This window comes from Rhamphochromis longiceps, linkage group LG20, assembly GCF_057381845.1.
Source record: "Rhamphochromis longiceps isolate RC_006_pf linkage group LG20, R_longiceps_female_GT1.1, whole genome shotgun sequence".
NCBI classification, from domain to species: Eukaryota; Metazoa; Chordata; class Actinopteri; order Cichliformes; family Cichlidae; genus Rhamphochromis; species Rhamphochromis longiceps.
The window spans coordinates 10,606,121-10,625,438 of NC_140576.1; the positions used below are offsets into that span (position 1 = coordinate 10,606,121).

Here is a 19,318-nt window from a genome sequence, read left to right on the forward strand (position 1 = left end):
TATGTATACACACACACACACACACACACACACACTATTAGTCGTACTCGTACTCCCACTGATTAGTACACCAATGTCCCGAGTTAACCCAACTCACAACTGCCATTCTTTTTCATGTTTGGTTGTTGAACATTGCTGATCCCTCTATAAACGGTTCAAGCGTTCCTTTGCAGCTTCTCTCCGTTTCCATCTCGGAGTCTGACATTTGGTGAAAGCTGCATGCAGGCGTGTGCTCGCTCCCGCAGCCAGAGGCATTTCTAGCAATGGAGCTGCACGCACAAAATCCAACATGCAAATCTCTGCCTTTCAATCCCCATGTGCAAATCTCACACATTAGGACGGTTCCCAATGCATGCACACACAAAAGTAATCACTTTTCTGATAAAGTAGATACCCCACTGCCCTCACATTCAGAGTTTTTAGTGGTTCAACACTTCCATAGAAGTGCAACCTTATCCTTCCAATTTATGTTCCCTTTCAATCTCAGGGCAGGTGCTGAAATGGCAAACTAAATAACTATCAGTTTTATAGAACGGGCAAGAGAAGGGGAGGAGAATAAGAGAAAATAAGACAGCACTTCCCTAACAGTAGCTGTGTGTGTGAGAGAGGGAGAGGGAGGGAGAGAGAGGGAGAGAGAGAGGGAAAAGCAGAGGGAAGGGAGAGCAGAAGAGCTTAGAGAGGGGATCTGCATTGCAAGTAGCTCTGAGTGCAGCAAGCGGTGGCTGTTTTTTCTCAACCTGTTTTTGTTTTTCTGGAGAGGGGAACAAGAACAAGGAGAAGATCCGAGCGGAGGAGTGCAGTTTATAAAAGTCCAGGCTGTGTCTAAAGCTACAGGGAGGACGAGGGAGGAGAGAAGCCGGGAGGAACACAAGGCAGCAATGGATAACAGAGTCCAGTCTGACCCTGGGATGGCCTGGATTCACACACTGCTGCTGAACTCCATCCAGCACACACATTAGGCTGCTAACGCCACTGAGGTACAGTACTAAACATACACCAGCAATAACTCTGAAATAACAAATTAAGTCATGAAACCAACACACACATTCCATCTTGTCTCTGATATCAGACGGCTGCTGTGAGTGGAAGTTGAGTTGCCCGAGAGTGCAGGCTGTGCTTTGTGTGATACACTTGAGGAAAGTAGTGCTGTGCAGCTCGTCAGGTGCATTGCATAAATATGACAGCTTATAAACTCTCAGCTGGATACAGGAAGCACAGTCATGAGACGGGTTATCAGGTGTATTGTCTACCAACAAAAGGCGTCCATTTGAACACATTCTTTAAAGCCATGTGTGTGGTAGAATCAAGTTAATAGCTTAACCATTGTGCTGGCTTCCCCGCTTAGGCAAAGTCTGCAGATAGTCAAGTTACCCAACTCAAATTGATGCATGTATCCTGCCAGTGAGATTATTAGCTTCTGCTTTAATGTATTCTCTTGGAAGAAGCTGCTTCTTGCATCTGTAATGTTTCCAGCTGCTCCCTAGGCAGTGTAGACTAAGGTGAGCCTTGAATGTGATGGTTACAGTGGAGCAGTGAGTTGTTGCAGAGTGGGGCAGGTAAGTGCATGTCTGGAATATGCTGGATGAAGGGTTGTTAAAAACTACACAGGGCTGAAACTTGGCACTTCAGCTCAAACACGCTGCTCAGTTCTCCTCCTTGTTAGATTTTAGCATAATACTCAAATCCACCTCTGTGTTTGTGGCTCCTGGCTAAGAGCTTGTTACTAACCCTTCCCTTTTCTGGCTCCGTGTGCTTCGAAACGTGTGAGTGCTTGTATTAATTAATGCCTTCATCTGCATATGTGACACGAAGGGCTTATTCAAAAGCCCCAAACTGGCCAAATTGCTGACGCCACTTCATCAGTGAATAAAACAGTAATGCACCGATGACATTTAATAGCTGGAAGCTGCTGTGTTTCTCTCGCTCACCCACTGAGAGAGAACACTCTGACTTGTTCTGAATGTCTTTCTACTATCATCAGCAAAATCCCAGGTGATGGCTGGCCCTCTTTCTGCTATCCTGATGACTAAGTGCGTTGTCATGTGAGTTGACGGCTGCCGATGATGATGGCGATGACGACGATGATGATGTGTATGGATAGTCTGGAGATTCATATTTTGACTGGAGCACAATTAGATAGTTGTGAGCGGTTTTGTGGATTATCTGATTTACTGCGGTGTGTTTGTCTCGAATGAGCCATATGCACATCATACGGGCAGAAAGTGTAAATCAGGACCTTGGACTGTTTTACTACACTTTATTACAGGCTGGAGATCGTCTCTCTGATAATCTATCTTTTTTCTCATTGGAGGGAAAGAAAGATGTTTGATGACTGACTTGTTTTTCTTTCTGACTACATTTTTTGGTCTCCCAGCAAATGACTGAAGTTCTGATTTCACTCTGCACGCCTGCTGATATCACAGATTTATAACTTTGCTTGCCGCAGGAGCCCTGCCTTTCCCCAACACTTCCTCCCCCACACAACTGCATGTCTGCAGAGCACCTGCCCCATCACCTGCCACTCAGACACTGGCTGTCTGAGTGTGTGTGTATGTCTGTGTGTGCATGTGCACATGTTTGTGTAGGTGTGTGCAAAGTTTAGGAAAGCAATCCTGGATGCCACACCTCTCGATCCTCCCACCTCACCTATCCCTGCTAACCTTGCATGCAACTGCTTCCCTGTTTACCTCATGGGATTTATAGATGTTCACAAAAATTGTCATAAGTGCCTCTGCTCTGGTTTCCTCACTCACCTGTTTTCCTTAAAAACTAGGCTAAGATCACTAAGCAGCACTGACTGAGAGCAACCTGTCATTTAACCATGAGTGACACTGATATTTTAAACTTACTTGGTCATGTTCCTTTTTTTTTTTTGGCTTGTGGCCTAAATAGCAGCAGTGTTAACAGCCCATAATAGCAGCCTTTTGCTCCTGCTTGTGTGATTTCGAGTTTCTTTGTTTGTCTCCTGCCTCAGCTTAGCGGTCAATTTCAGAGGAATGAGTGTGCCGAGTCATCCGGGGAATGTGGAAAAGTGTCTCCTGCGTATCATCTGGGGGTAGGGCGCCTCTCAAGTTGGACGTGAACTTGTCTTCAAAACCTGTACTCTGAAACAGGCCACCTACTGAGTTAAAAGCCTCTGCACTCAGTTAATAATGATAAGCAAGGCAATGGCTTTGATTTGTATTTAGAAACGTTTTTTTCTGAGGCAAGCAGGAGGCTCCAGCCTCGCTTTGAAAACATAAACTTTTTACTTTTTAGGCAGCAGTCCATGGCTCTGTCAGAGGGCTTTTTGGCCCATATACAAAGGTTAAAACCAACAGAATTTTGAAATCTAAACCCAGGGGCGATGTGTACAGAGCACTGCCCTGACTGCGTTGCTGCACACCTGTCTAAGACTGTAGCCCCAGGTTATTGACTTGGCCAGTGAGACGCATCGTGTGTTCTCATTTGGGCTCGTGCACGATAATGCATTCTTGGGTTTGGAAGCAGTGCCCTTCATTAAAATGTTTTCTGCACATCTGTGCTCTTCAGGAAAAAAAACATAAACCAGGTGTTGCTTTCACATTCATCTGCAGCATGTCTTCTTTCCCAATTTAAAGGCCATTCAGCTCTCTTTCACACCCACTAATCCCCTCGATGCTGCTCGTATTCACAGTTTGGTTTTGAATAGTTTACAGCTTTAGCTCTCAGCTAAACACGAATCATTTCTGAATGGTCACCTCATCAGGCGTGCTCCACTTTTGCCTGATCACATTTCAAAACAACTTATAGCTTGTCCGTGCCTGTCCGCATGATAAAAGCGAGGAGCATGGGTAGGGCTCGGTGCTGAGAGATACTGTAGTTAAAAGTGCAACAGAGAGCGTGTGTGCAAACACAGGAGCTGATGAATGCGAGAGATGCAGCAGCAGTTTGGTGTAAAGTAGGTCAAACTCTCGAGAGCTCGTGGCAAAAGATCAGATTAGGAATCAAAGTGCTCTGATTGACAGTTGAAGAACTAACAAACCCCCCATCCTCCTGTTCAGCAGACAGATGTAAGCCATAAACTAAAATGAAACCAATGCAGTTGCATGAATGGCAGTCAGTTATTAGAACTCTTCTGGGCTAAAAAAAACAACAACAAAAAAAACATAACAAAACAAAACAACCCAGAGTAATAAATTGAAAGGATGTGGTTTGTGACAGGCTGGAGCCTCCCCCAGCTACCACTGGGTGAGAGGGAGGGTACACCTACAAGGTCGCCAGTCTGACCACACAGACACGGGGAGAACATGCACACAAAGACCCAGTCAAATGGTTGTCGAACTCAGGAGCTTCTTGCTGTGAGGCAACCTCTGCTCCACTGTGCCACTTGAAAACAAAATGTAAACTTTTATCAACAAACCAAATCATTTGTCAGGAACTATTTTCAGCTGTGGAGTAATCCGGATTAGATGTTTGAGTATTTAGAGCAGTATATGTAGGACTGAGTTTAAACTATAGTTGTACAAAAGGGTTAGGTTTGTGTATGGGATTTTCTATGCCCCCTGAATGCACCATCGGGGTGCATGTCCGCAACTTTAGTTCAGGGACAAACGGCAGCCGAACAACGGACAGTGTGTGCGTTCATAAGACCAAACCACACACATACACACCCACACACACTCTCTCGCCCAGCTGCGGGCACATTCTCAATTGGAAATACAAAGAATGACAACTTTATTCCTGGACTCTGCCTGTTTGTTCCTCTTACATCTGAACATTTGCAAGTGTTCTGACCCGACACTCTGAAGTGATTGCTGCCAGCTCAGATTTCTTTAACCCTTCTGAACAATAGTGATTTGCTTATGTTTGTAGTAATGAATAAAGACACCCAGGAGTATCAGAGTACTGTGTTTAAAATATTTTTTAGCATGGAGGAATATGTTTTATCAGCCTCTGGATATATAGCATTGGGGTTTCTTGCTAATATTTTAAGGTACAGTGTAAAGTGTCCTGAACTTCTTCTGTGAATTGGTGCTCAAATTAGCTAAAGAGAAAAAATATATAGGATACTAGCATTAGCTAGTCAGGTAAGAGAGTCAGTTAAATCTAATATGTATGAATATCTAAAGGCATTTATCTAGTGGTTGGAGAAAAAGAAGATATTTGAAGACTTGATGATATGTATAATGGAACGTTTACTATAAAAACGACATGCTTGCTGAATTTTAACTAATCTGATTGGGTTTAACTTTTCATATCTCCGCATAACCTGCTAAAACAGCTCTCCTTTTTTTCAAATCTCATTGCATTCTGATAACCATCCTCTGTCAGAAGGTGCTCATTATCAGATTTTCTGGATTTACAACCTGTTGGATCTTTGGCTCTCCATCTACATGGTAGCTTTTGCGACTCCTGACAAAGCACCATAATTAGATCAGGTTATTTCCATAAGTTTTGTCAATAGCTCCTTTGTGTCGTTGCTATCCTGGCTGCGTGTCTCTTGTGCATCAGCTTATCTGACTGCAGTTGTCATGGCGGATGAGTGAAGCCGGGAGTGGGGGGCAGGAGAAAGGTTAAAGGTCCAAAAGTCTTGGCGTTTATGCGTGAGATGGTCGCCATTTTTCCAGGCTGTTAAATGAGGGTTCACTGTTTGTTCATCTCTGCTAGCAGGAAGCCCACTGGCCGAGACAAGGTTAGAGAGGGCCTCTCTACATGTTGTCGGTTTCAATTAAAGGCTGGGAGTCCCTCTCTCTGCCACACGCACACAGACATTCAGGTGTACCTTTTGAGTTGTAGCTTTGTGCGATTATTAGCTGGGTTGTCAGCATGCATCTTCATAGTGTCCCAGTAGGTCATGGGTAAGTTGCCTGAGGCTTTAGGGGAGGATTAGGAGAACCCACACCATGTGTAAACATTTAGGTAACCCTCCCACTAACACCACCACTACCAACCTTCTCTGTAGCCTCCGGGGTACTCACCTGTCGCCACTGGTGGAGGCTGGAAGAAGAAGTACGAATACCAAGAAACTAAACTGCCTGACCTAAAATTCACCCATCTGCTTTAAAACTGCTGACATGTTTGATCTGACAAAAGAAATGCTGATTAGCGCGTCAACCTGGACTACTTCTTTCACTAGAATTCAGCACAGCTTAATTTTGAAAGATTAAAATGAAACACCATGAATACCACCTTATTTTCCACACACGTGTCAGTGTTGCACATTTGAAGCGGTGCACAAAATAAACCTGAACTGAGGCAAATTTCCATCAGTGCGGTTGAATTAATTTCACCTTAATTAAATGCATATTTTAAGAATCAGCCGGGAAAGTGCAACTGCACTATAGATGCGTTATCAACTGTAAGCAATCAGAAAATACTAACAGATAAATAGCAAAACACTTTCTAATGATTTAAGCCGTCATAATCATCCATAAAATGCTGTTTTTAAAACTATGGTAGCTGCACTGAAGCACAAGGTTCAATTGCAACATTAATAACAACTCCAAAGGCTGTGGTTTCAAAGATATTTACTCATTTGCTAAACATGCCTACTGCTGTAATATTCTGTTAGATCTAAATTTTCTCGACAAGTTCCCAGCTGCCTTTAACTGTTCGTATGCCAACGCATCATAATTTGCATCAAATTAGTCCTAGTTAGACATCGTTTTTTGCTCTACAGCAGCTTGTAGGATGCTGTGAAATATGCTGTTGCAACAACAGAATACTGCATCAGACGCTTTATGCTTTCCATTTTGAAAGCTGTTTCACATCTGTCCCAGCGCTCAATGGAAATATTTCGAAGAAAACAGAGAGCTGAGGAAGGTGCTTTTCCCTGACGCTGAATGATGTCACGTCTTGTCTCGGCAGACAGTGCTGTGCTCTTTAGCCTGCTGCTTGGCAATTAGTGGTCCGATGTGACCGAGCTGAACTGCGATCTCACACATACACGTGAGATGGTCGCACCACACTGCCAGGACACTCCACGTCTGTCTGACCAAACACACTGAGGACGGGCAGTCATGGAAAAAAGTGTGACTGTGTGTGTGTTATCTTTTCATTGTGCCTGGTTATTCATATTTCTGTCATAAGGCATCGTAACGCTGCAACCTTAAAACCTTAAATTATTGTATTTTATCACTGGCGCCTCTTATGGAGCGTTGTGTGGGTTGCAGCATCATAGCAAAGCAAAGTGTGCATTGGCCTGAAGGTTAGGAAAGTAAAGTGTTTATACTGGATCCTGATGATCAGGATTAGTTTATCTTAGTTTATCCATTCAGCCTGGCAGTGTTTTTGTTTTAAGCTCAGTTTAGTTTAAGCTGGATTCCACAGTGGCTTTAATCATTTATTGTTTAACATTTACTATATAAGCAAATGCACACTATTGTAATCTTTGCATTCTTGTAAATAACCATATGAACATTTTTTTTTATTGCTACTATGTCTGTGTCGTTTTTTTAAAAAGCCGCTTTTATCCCTTGACGTTGGTTGACGGAGAGTCACTAAATGACAAAGTATCTTTATCTCTATTTATTGTTTTTAGGGTTATTTTTGGTCTTTTTTAGTTATTATAAAATGGGGCACATTTATGGGGGGAAGATTCAAAGCTGTTCAGAACATTTGATAGAAACATGAGAGTCTGTGAAAGCAGCAGACCCAAAGTCGTGTAGACACCAGTCCCACAAACACAAATGCACCAGATCCTCACCGCGCTGGTGATGAAACGCTCGGTATTTTTACTTTGTTTCAGTTTGTTTGGTGAGTGCAGATCATCATTTCAGCTAGTTTCTATTTTTTGTTATTTTTAAAATGACTAGATTTTTTTTTATTTCAGCAACTGAAAGTTTTTTACTAAACCTAGTTTTAGTCTTACTCAACGTAGAGATTTTTGTTGGGGGGTGGGGGGTGCGCCTTTATCTGACATATTGAGATAACACATTTCCAAAGAGCTAAAATAATGTACATTTTTAAGTGTTATCTATTTTATCTTGACTAATCATCAACACGCTTTATTTTTCCTAGTTTGTGATGTTAGACGACATTGTCTGTTTCCGGCCAGGGAAATGGCATCAGTGAAAACTTTTTTTATTTTTTTTTATTTGAAGAGGCTAGATCTACTCTTATACCGTTTCTTAGTTTTATGATCCCTGAAAATAAAAATCCTTTAGTTTTTGTACTTTTGGAGACCACAAGCTCAGTCTTCGTGGGCTCAGATCAGCGTTACTTCTTTCAGGCTGCGATTAATGTGCGTTCAGCTCTCTAGTGAGTATTTACAGACGCAAATGTGGAAAAGACTTAAAATAAATTACAGTGCCTGTGTTGATAGCTGGATTACTTTGGCTGTTTATTGTTGTCAGCTAGCCAGTTAGAAAAATCCCGTGGAGCTGCACCATGGCAGAAGGTAACTTTTGAATCCAAGTGGGAACTGGGAATGTACAGTGGTTGCCGTGTTTTAGTAGATCAAAGGTCAATCACAGCGAGATAACAGCAGTAGTAAGTGCTGCGTGGGACGGGTTCATGTTGATGTTTGAATAATATCTTGATCACCAACAAGTTTGTGATAGATTTGCTTACGTGCCCATTTAAAGCAGTGCTACCTTTATACACCCTAGCATTAGTAAAATAAACAGTGTAGACATGTACATCTTCACTGTCAAAAACCACAAACAGCTCCAGCAATGAATCCATTTGTTTTAAACTCCCAGCAGCAAACATCAGACAAACTTTAATTATGCGATTACACAGCGTTTTGGCTCTGTTGACGTGCTGAATCAGCAATAGATTTATGCTCATATTCCTGCGCTTATCCCCATTAAAGGATTATTTTGAGACGTATCACAATTAAAAGTGCTCCTCGTTTGGCTGCTGGCATTAAATGCACGCCACAGCGCCACTCATTAACTTCTGTATGCAGACACGCTGTCTTAGAGCAGCCTAGTGAAATTACAGGGGGGGAAACACTGGCAGCAAAGTCCACAACAGTCACAAAATAACACCCTGCTGTGACAAGGGAAATTACACGTCTTTGGAATTGAAATTTTAATAGTGCATAGATATAATTGTATCAGGGAGAGGAATGCGCACCACATGTAATCGGATGCTTTCATGTTTTGATAAAACACAGCAGTGGGATTTATTCTCAGCTCTTTAAATCTTTCTCTTGGTCAAATGAAAAGATGAAACTAATGCGCTGCGCAGATTTATGTTACATTTAACGTGCTGTTAAAGGCTTATGTGAACATTCATTCATTAGGATAGATTATTTCCCTTATTTGCTAGACAATGCACTATAAACGACAGCGGTAGAGAGGGTTTAGCTAATACTTGACATACACTACAGCAGGATTAGAGTATAACCAGCCAGTAATCACATGCAGATACCAGTAAGCTGGTGTCATTATGCAGCAGTGGTCGAGATGTGTTTATATGGCTCAGTGGCTGCACTATATGAGTGGATCAGTATAAGCAGTTCCCACACCCTCTCAGGTGTCCTGTGCTCAGGGCGGCCTGGCCCAGGTACACAGATAAAGGCTGCCTTTGTCTGCAGCGGGGAACAGGTAACCATTTGAGCCTGTGTGTGTGTGTGTGTGTGTGTGTGTGTGTGTGTGTGTGTGTGTGTGTGTGTGTGTGTGTGTGTGTGTGTGTGTGTGTGTGTAAGAAAGAAACAGAGAGATAGGATTGACTGGTCTGCCTACCTTTGCCACAAGAACAGGTGTGGCTTTTCAACGGCCTCATATTCACAGCATACACATCTGCGCTCAACAAAAAGGAAGGTAAACTGTGATTTCCAGTCCGTGATTCTCCAGGCAAACAGGCAACATTACAAACATACTCTCAGTGAAAGCACGAGTGTATGCTTTTATCCACTTAAGGGACACTAGGCGCATGCCAATTACAGGTACTCAGGTTAATGGGATACATTAATGTAAAATGTAAGCTTCTCGTAAACATTTGCAGTGTGAGAATGATGATTAAACTCTAAATTACAAAAAAAACATCCCCAAATTAAAGGGTATAATTTCTGGCTACAGAGAGCCTGCACTGTGTGTGTGTGTGTGTGTGTGTGTGTGTGTGTGTGTGTGTGTGTGTGTGTGTGTGTGTGTGTGTGTGTGTGTGTGTGTGTGCGTGCGTGCGTGCGTGCGTGTGTGTGTGTGTGTGTGTGTGTGTGTGTGTGCGCGTGTGTGTGTGTGTGTGTGTGGGCTGTTGTGGAAAAATACCGATAGAAAAGTTTGTCATACAGTACACTATTTTTGCACTCTGTGAGTTTACAGGAGTTTAAAATAATCAAGTGAAGCTGGATAGATTTAAAATTAAACATGCAGGCTAACATATTTTATCCTGCAGTGCTAACAAGTTATGCTGCAAGATATATATTTTTCATGAGCATTCAGTAGTTATCTTTATTAAAAATGAACAAAAAAAAGAAGTGACTGAAAACAAATGTGGCACAAATGTGAGCGTGCATGTGTGGAAAACGGTATTAGTGCTTGCAAATTTGTTTGCTACGTACAGTTTAACCAAGTGCTTCAGCCACAAGAACATATATTTAAAAAAAAAAACTTGACCTGACAAAGAAATTAACTTTTTGTTATTATTGCCAAGAAAACAGAAGAATCTGGTGTGCTGCCATCGACAGCAGTGTGATTATGCCAGAACCACATGCCTAGGTTCCTGCGAGGATGTGACTTGAATATAAAAACTATTTTTTAATAATCCCTACCTCTATATCCCTGTGTGTGTGTGTGTGTGTGTGTGTGTGTGTGTGTGTGTGTGTGTGTGTGTGTGTGTGTGTGTGTGTGTGTGTGTGCTGTACGTTCGTGTCTGCCTTATTCTTTTCCCTAGGTGTTTAGGCCAAAAGTTGAGGATTACTTGCCCAGGAAGCAGTGTAAGCAGAGACAGAGCTCCACTGGTGTGTGTGTGTGTGTGTATAAAGAGCCTGTCAGGAGAGCTAACTTTATGACCCGCTGCTGTGTTTCAGCAGACACTCACTGTAAATAGTCAATCACTAAAGGTGCCTGCTGAAGACAGCAGCTGACAGGAAGTCAGAACAACAACCAGACTGACAGATGAGTGTAGAGCTCAGGTGAAAGGTGAGAGTGCTGACGATCTCTTCCTCCGTCTGTTCTTCTGTTGTGGTATTCTGTCTGGAGCTGCAGTGTGTGCACGTGTGTGTGGAGATGTTAAGTACAGGGGGTGAATGCTGTGTGGAGAAAAGTCCTTTAATTAGAGCAGGAAGACACTGCATCAGACTTAAATGTGCGTGCGTGCGTGCGTGTGCGCGCATGTCTGCACATGTCAGTTTCAGGGTCCTTTTTCATGGAGCTGTATATGTGCCTTTATCCTGCTGCACGAGTTGTAAAATGTGAAGAAAGGGTTTTAGAAGGTCATTCTTGTGCCACCTCCACACAGTCGGCATCCATAAATGATCTAAATGGTTTCACAAACTTCCAGAATTTGGACTGCTGCTTATTAGAACTGAAAACACCGAAACACTCGATCGATTGTTAGGAATCCTCTGGCGACACTAAGCCAGGCTGCAAACACTGAGCCGCGTCCGACCATGTTCGATTGCAAGATAAGTGGTATGCTGCTGTAGTCATTCTGTCCAGCAAGGTGGTTGGAGGAATTATGTTTGCTCCATGTTTTTCAGATGTTACTGCAGAATTAAATGCTATTTTTTAGGCAGTTCTAAATCCTGAATGTAGATTTTCTAAATCCTTTTTTTATCCAGTCCCTTATGAGCCACTGTTTACCAAAGCTATTAACAAAGTTCCAGTCTGCAGCTCATTTGCATTTGAATTAGAAAATAAGAATTTGTGATCTTCCCTCTCTTCTTTTTTAGCTCTCATGTGCCCGTTCAGCGATGCTCCCCGGGTATGGGTTCTCACCTTTGCCTGACTTCCAGCCTCACCTTCATGCCATTCGCTGCCCAGGAGAAGCCCCCAGCATGTGGATCCCGGGCGGCTCGGCAGAGTCCCAGAGTCTGAGTGAATCCACCGAGGACAGACGTCTCATCCACATGTGTCACCACAAGCACGTTGCTGTGTGCCAGCAGGAAACGCTGGCCTTTTTTGAGCTACAGCCAACAGCGACTCACAAATTAAATGGTTTTGGCTCCTCGAGGCCGGCCATTATACCACACGCACAGTGCACAACACACTCGCAGCATCTGAATGGTTGCAGACAGACGCTAAACGAACAGAATGACACATGCAGCAGAGGCCGCAGGACAGACAGCGAGCGTGGAACAAATCTGAATTCGAACTCTCCCACACTCGCCGCAGGTGACGGCGAGCTTGAATGCCAAAATGGCAGCAGGACTCGTTCGCAGGAGGAAACTGAAAAGCCACAAACGGTCACGACAGTATGTCGTCCTCTCCACGCTGCTCTTAGCCTCCCTCTATCGTTCCCTCTGTCCTCTCTGTACACAAACAGAGACTCCTTGGAATCTCAGCTACCGTCGTCACCAGAATGTCCTGGCATTCAGGGCCCAGACTCCTGCCAGCCTCAGAGGAGAACATCACAGGCTTCCCTGAAAGAGAAATCCATCCGTGAGTGTAAACCTTTTGTTTGATTTGGCAAATTAGGCTCTAAAGCTCCTTAACATTCTTTCTTCTCATCTAATAAAGTAATTTTCTCATGCGCAGGGAGAAAGATGCAGGTTTATTCCCCAGACAGTCCGAGTGATGAATCGCTCAGCAGCCCAGTCCTGGAAGCAGACTACATCTTTCCTGGACCTTTTGCATCTTTCTTAGAGGAAGACCTCAGCGGAATATCTTCACTAGAGACCATTTCAAGTCCCTCATCCACAGACGGTGCTACGGATCTCTCAAACACCAGTCACGATGATATTTTTAATCTACCCGAAGAACCGTTGCAGATAATAGAGGACTCGATGCCATGTGTAGGAGAGGTGAGTGGCAGCATGGACACATCGATCGCCGCGGGTGGAGGGAGCTCTTTGTCACGCACCCGCCAAGGCGACCAGGAACGGCGGCGCTTCTCAGCTTCAGAGATAATATCGAGGCTTCAGCTATCGCAAAGGAAGAACTCCTTCACCTTGAAGCTGGGGAAGTCGCTCTCTGCTCGGGTAGCCTCCAGGGACAGACAGAGCTCCAGCAACCTCAACCCCAACACCGACTGTGAGTAGACAACAGTGATGGATCAATCAAGAGTTTTCCAAAGCAGCCCAACGGATTATAACAGATCAGTGAGACAAATTAAAGATGACTTAATAAGATGACTACCACAGCATGCTGCTTGGGGCAGTTTATTCATTTACTTCTTCCAAAAGTTTCTTAAATGCCTATTAGAAATTTAGCATTTACTGAGCAGAGGCAAGAGTGACCACAAGCTGCAATGACTGCAGGATTCAGCCACATTAAAAGTTCTGCTGTGCTTTAAACTCGAGGGGTGAATGTTAGTGGAACAAAGCCTAACCACTCAGGCAACAATCATGAAATCATCATCTCTAATAACTTTGCTATTGCTGCCAAGCACCAAGCACAGGCTGACTGTAGAGTGTACAAACTGACAGTGATAAATAGCTTTTCCTATGTTCTCAGAAAAGAAGCCTCAGGTTAATCCTTAGTGTAAAAAGTCATGAAAAAGAAAGTACAACAGTTCTTTGTCTCCTTTATTGCATGCGGTCTATCAGAGTAGGTCTCAGAAGGTCATGTCATAAATGCCATAAATCTCACATCCACTATCTGCATTTCATTCTCCTAAGGTAAGTCAAACTCAAAGCAGCGGAGCTCAGGAGGCTCCAGTGACAGCGCTCCCCAGAGTCCCGTGGGACCAGCACCTTCCTTTCCCAGCAGTGACAATGGGATGCCTTTGCAACGCTGGAGCGCCAAGCTCGGGTAAATAGTAGCAAAAATAGTGCTACTTAAAATCTGTAAAGAATAAATCAAACATAGAGTTTCATTTCCCATCGTTTCGCAGAATGCGTAAGAAATCCATAGAGGAGGACCTGAACACACATCCATCTGTTCCTAGTTCAAATCGACTGTCACGGTTTTTACCCAGCTGTAAGTTCGCTTCACTTACTGTTTGTTTTTTCCAAAACTGTAAGATATTCCAATCTTTACAAAGTCTTACCTGTTCTTTCCTGGAACAAACTTGCTCTTTTTGCAGCGATTCTGTACCAGGAATACAGCGACGTCGCCATCAATAGAGAGATCCAGAGGCAGCAAGGGAAGGAGCCGGGCACAGAGGAGGAGGGGCTCAGGGAGGAGGGCTCTGATGGGATCCCGTCTCCATCAAATCTGTCCCCATCCAGCTCCTTTCGCTCATCGCGAGGCTCTGCTTTTGCACTGTGGCAGGATATACCTGATGTTCGAAGCAGCGGGCAGCTCGACAACTTCAGCAACGAAGAAAGGAAATTACAGGAGGTGAGTAAAATATTACGTTTCCGTCTCATTTCATCTCTATTTCACTCTTACTGCTCTTTATAAAGCTGAATTGCTGCTTTTATCTAAACTCAGGCAAAGTTTGAGCTGGTGACGTCCGAGGCGTCGTACATTCGCAGCCTGACAATCGCAGTGGACCACTTCATGCTATCACCGGAGCTCGCAGACTGCCTCGGGGCTCAGGAAAAGCAGTGGCTCTTCTCCAAGCTGCCCGAAGTCAAAGATGTCAGTGAGAGGTGAAGTAACACGCAGCTGACGTCCTTCTGTTACCCTGAGGTCGGCGTGTGCTAACATCTCCAGTATCACATCTCCTTCTCTGAGTCTCTCCTCGCTTGTTGCCTGTAGATTTCTTCAGGATCTGGAGCACAGGCTGGAAGAAGACATTCTCCGTTTCGATGTGTGCGACATCGTCCTGGACCACTGCCCGTCTCTGCGAAGGGTTTATTTACCCTATGTCACCAACCAGGCTTACCAGGAGCAGACATACCAGCGTTTGCTGTGAGTGTAGAAACACATCAGCCCCGGAAGACGTGAGCACACATCTGCACGTGCTTGACCGCAGTGCATAAAGTCTGATTGTTGTGTGGCTGTCTGAGAGTGCTCTGGTGTATTTTCACGCCTGCATGACTTAACTTGCAGATGATTCATCTCGACTAAGAGCATGTTTTCTCAAGCTGAATTGGATGCTGGAATTTTGATTCACTTTCTCTGAAAGTCATTAAAACATTTCTCGCCCTGTCCTCTCAGGCACGAAAACCCTCGTTTCCCCGGCATCCTGGCTCGCTTGGAGGAGGACCCCATCTGCCAAAGACTTCCTCTGACCTCTTTCCTAATCCTCCCGTTTCAGAGGATCACGCGGCTTAAAATGCTAGTGGAGGTACACGCTTAAACATTCACTGCAGAATTCCAGTTGAAACCCAATCATACGGAACTGCATACAGGATAACTCTTCGTTTTCCCCTGCGACATCACCACACAAAAGTATTGTTTACTCCTTGGAACATCTTCAAAACCATCTTTACTTTTCAGAATATCTTAAAGAGGACAACACCGGGTTCCCGAGATGAGGACACCGCCACCAAAGCTTTCAATGAGCTAAAAAAGGTGGTGATTATCATCTGTAATAGCCAGTTGGACGAGTACCAGTAGTGAGACATGACAGTAATCACCATGTTGGTATTTGTCTTCTTAGATCATCAAAGAATGTAACTCCAGTGTGCAGTCGATGAAAAGGATGGAGGAACTCATCCATCTCAACAAGAAAATCCACTTTGAGGGCAAGGTGAGGGAAGCGTTTGAAGGTTCCTCTTATTATCACATTTTTGTATTTTTTTTTTGTTCATTAAAGCAGAGCCTGCTTCCTTTCTTTGTAGATCTTTCCTCTTATTTCCCAGTCACGTTGGCTGGTAAAGCACGGAGAACTCCTGGAAGTAGACACTCAGACAATGAGCATCTCTGGATCAAAGCTCAAGTTACCCACCAAGCCAGTGTACCTCCACCTGTTCAATGACTGCCTGCTGCTGTCCAGGAGGAAGGAGTGAGTTACATTCAGTGTGCACACAAAGAAAAGCTGAAATATTACTCTAATGATGCATAACATGAAAAGTGCCAAAGGTGTGGCCAGAAAAATTCATCCATTTTCAGTAAACTGCAAGCGGCACACTGGCGAGGACCCCAGTTTGGGTCATTTCCACCGGTCTGTCTCAGGCAGTAGAAGTCTGTGTTGACAGTCTAACCCCGGGCCATGAATTCACGTTGCAGAGCCCCATAAATGTCGGGGTGGGGGGAGTCCAGGATGTGCTCCCGCCGCTTTGATTATTGAGATCTGGGGACTCTTTGACCAAAAGCTGCTGTTTGGTCTCTTGATCTCATCAAGACTGATCACCCTCAGCATGAAAGTCGTCCCACTTTCACATCGAAGTTTAAGATCCCGTGTCAAAATGGAACAAATGCAGAGGGTCATAATAGGACTTCCGCAGAGCATTAAAAAGTGGTAAAAGTGCCAGAAGCGGCTCAGATATGCATGAGAAGATGATCTTAAAGGTGGTATCTACCTAGTTTAAAGGTGTTGTTTCAGTTTGACAATTTGGTGTTTTTCCCAGACCTTTAACCCCACAGTGAGGTGATCAGGTGACTCTATTATGCTGTAGGCAGCATTTTGCTGCCATAATATTGGTTCGATTGTCCCTTTACAAGGAAGAATCCCTGCAAATCATTTCAAAGTTGTAGTGAACGCTCTTTATTGAGGAGTGGTGGAGTTTTTCCAATATTACAGGCTACACCTGCACCAAATAGGAAAAGATTGCTGCTTCATTCCTTCTGTAGAGTACCAAAACCAAGTAGAATGGGTAGGTGGTGCTAGTGGTTCAACAACTTACTGAGATGTAGTTTTATCTATGAATTTGTATATACTGCTTGCTATTGATCATTATACTAAAATGACCCATTGTCCTTTGCAGTACATGGAAGTTTATGGTGTTTGTACACGCTAAAATCGGAGAGTTGAAAGTGAAGGATCTCAGTCAGAAGCTGCAGGGGATCTCAGGCTTCATCTTCCACCTACAGCTGTGTGAAGGCCAGCAGCTCAAACATCAGATTCTGCTCAAATCACACACCGAGTGAGTGTCATGTCTTTGTCAAAAGCTTCAGTCACAGCTGGACAAGTTAAGTTGTTTAACCGCTCCTGTCGGCTTTGTGTTTGCCAAGGAGCGGGAAGCAGAGATGGATCACCGCCATGTTTCCGTCTGACCCGCTCGTAGACATCGAGCAAGCCAATGAAAATGATGGTCAGTGGAGATCTATCAGTGCAGAAAGATTTAAGGCAACACTATTCACCTCCTCATTCATGTTCTCGCTTCGTGCCTTTTCCTATTAGATATATCGCAAGTTCAGTGCATCAAAAGCTACCAGGCTCAAGAGCACGATGAGTTAACACTGGAAAAAGCTGACATTCTTCACGCCAAGACAATTACAAGTGATGGTAAGAATCGGGCAGTCTGTTTTTTTTTTTTACCACTCCAGCCTGAACCTAAATGAACAGAACATGGATGCATTAAACACGCAGCTGTTTATTTGATGTCTAAGGGCTGCTGTGTTTCAACAGGCTGGGTGGAAGGCATCAGGCTGTCAGACGGGGAGCGGGGCTGGTTCCCCAAATGCTACGTGGAGGAAATCACAAGTCGCAGCGCGCGCCTCCGCAACCTCAGAGAAAATATCCGCATCAAATGTGTCACACAGAAACTGAAGGGAGAGCACTAACTCTTTTTAACTTGCAACTTGTCATGTGTTAAAGTTGCATTTTGAAGCTTGTGGATGATTGTTTTCTTTTTTAGATGGACGTGGGACCTCCGTAAAGTATGCAGGTGCTAAAACAAGCCAACGTGTTTTGATTGTTATCCCCGTGGTTGACATTAGCAGTTTCCTTTGGCACACTAGCTCCAGAAAGAGAGTGCAAAGCTTCTAATGCTCATTTTCCATTTGTAGTTTAGACTTTCCACACGTAAGACTGTAAACTACACAGGGGGATTACTTTATGCATGATTCGGTACCATTTTTACAGGCTGGAAAGAATGAAGAATGTGGTTTAAATATGTGCACGTTCATCACCAGAGGTAGTAAATGTAAGCATCACTAAGCAAGTCTGTCACTGTTTTTCTATCATGGCTCATGTGGGGCACAATCTTACTTTGGGCTGTCTCCTGGCCTCTGTGGGGTGCTGCAGGTTCACTCTTCTAATAATCAGAAATGTGCTTGATGCGGGTGCTGCTTCTGAGATGCCTCAGGACACACCACAGGCAGTTTTTTCACATTCATATCTTCACGTGATATACGATTTTTTTACCAGTGCAACAGCGCATTATTGCCATCTACACCCTAAAGTGATAAGAATTTGGTCAAACATGCTTACCTCTTTACTAGAGGATGATACCTTTTTATCTGGACATGATCTGCAGTACCCATGCTGTGATGAAGTGCTTTCAGGACGGTATTTTAGAAATGAAACAAGTCGTAGGGTTTAATACCGGTTACACTGTATCCACATATGTAGCCAAACCCTGATATATTGTGTGTATTCCTCTGTGCCATAGACTTCCACTTTTGTTCAGAATCCACTGGTGACATCTCTAATTTGTCAGTCGCACCATGACTGGTGCACAACAACATAACATTGAAACATCTACTCCTGTTTTAGTAACATCTGCATGAAGTCAAAGCCGCAGCGAGCAGCTGTTGACCTATAAAACCAGGAACTGAAAAACCTACCAGTTTCACCTTGTCGGGCATTTACATTAACCATCCATGTGGTAAATGTGGACGTTTAGCGTTACATGTAATCATTTTAAAAACTTTTTTGACCCAAATTAGCAATATAATTGATTATACCGTTATACTAGAAATACTGAAAAAAAAACTGCTTGCATACACTAAGCACTAACTTGCGTATAGGTCTCCATCCTTCAAATTATTTTGTGTAAAAATTCACAAGTGACCAATAGCACAGTGTGACTGAGCTGAAAGCTGTTGTTAATGAACCACTTTAATTAAGATTCCAGTGTAAATTCATCCAGCGGCACATGAAATGTTTGTAACACAGCTTATTTCTGTATCTCACTTCTTAGTTTTAATTTAAACTGTTGCAGTTGCAGTATGTGTATTTATAGTTACTCCTCTAGCTGGTTCCTCTCTAAGGAGATTCTGATGTAAATGTGTTTTCCGATAAAATGGGTTTGTGTATAAAGAGCAAAACGTTATGACTGTAATTTATATGAACTAAGATTTGACAAATACTATTGTATAAATATGACATTTGGAGTCAGTTTAATTCCCAACGCCACAGTAATTACAAGCGCTGTCAGACACTGGATGTTTTCTGGATTTCTGCACATTACTGTAAATGTTTTGCCTCTGAAATAAACAGATCCTTACAATATGTTGTTTGGAATTAAACT

The 19,318-nt window shown here is 43.5% G+C and overlaps 1 protein-coding gene across 1 annotated transcript; it reads left to right on the forward strand.

Annotated features, from left to right (window-relative positions):
• The first annotated feature begins 623 nt into the window (after window positions 1-623).
• arhgef19 (Rho guanine nucleotide exchange factor (GEF) 19) lies at window positions 624-19,286 on the forward strand. The gene is made up of 16 exons (XM_085394692.1): window positions 624-977; window positions 11,801-12,509; window positions 12,606-13,100; window positions 13,688-13,820; window positions 13,903-13,988; window positions 14,095-14,351; window positions 14,445-14,605; window positions 14,715-14,867; window positions 15,117-15,246; window positions 15,399-15,473; window positions 15,562-15,651; window positions 15,743-15,906; window positions 16,829-16,987; window positions 17,076-17,155; window positions 17,245-17,349; window positions 17,473-19,286. Exons 2-16 carry the CDS (start codon window positions 11,822-11,824, stop codon window positions 17,625-17,627), a joined length of 2,931 nt encoding a protein of 976 aa, XP_085250818.1. The 5' UTR covers window positions 624-977; window positions 11,801-11,821; the 3' UTR covers window positions 17,628-19,286.
• The last annotated feature ends 32 nt before the right edge of the window (window positions 19,287-19,318 follow it).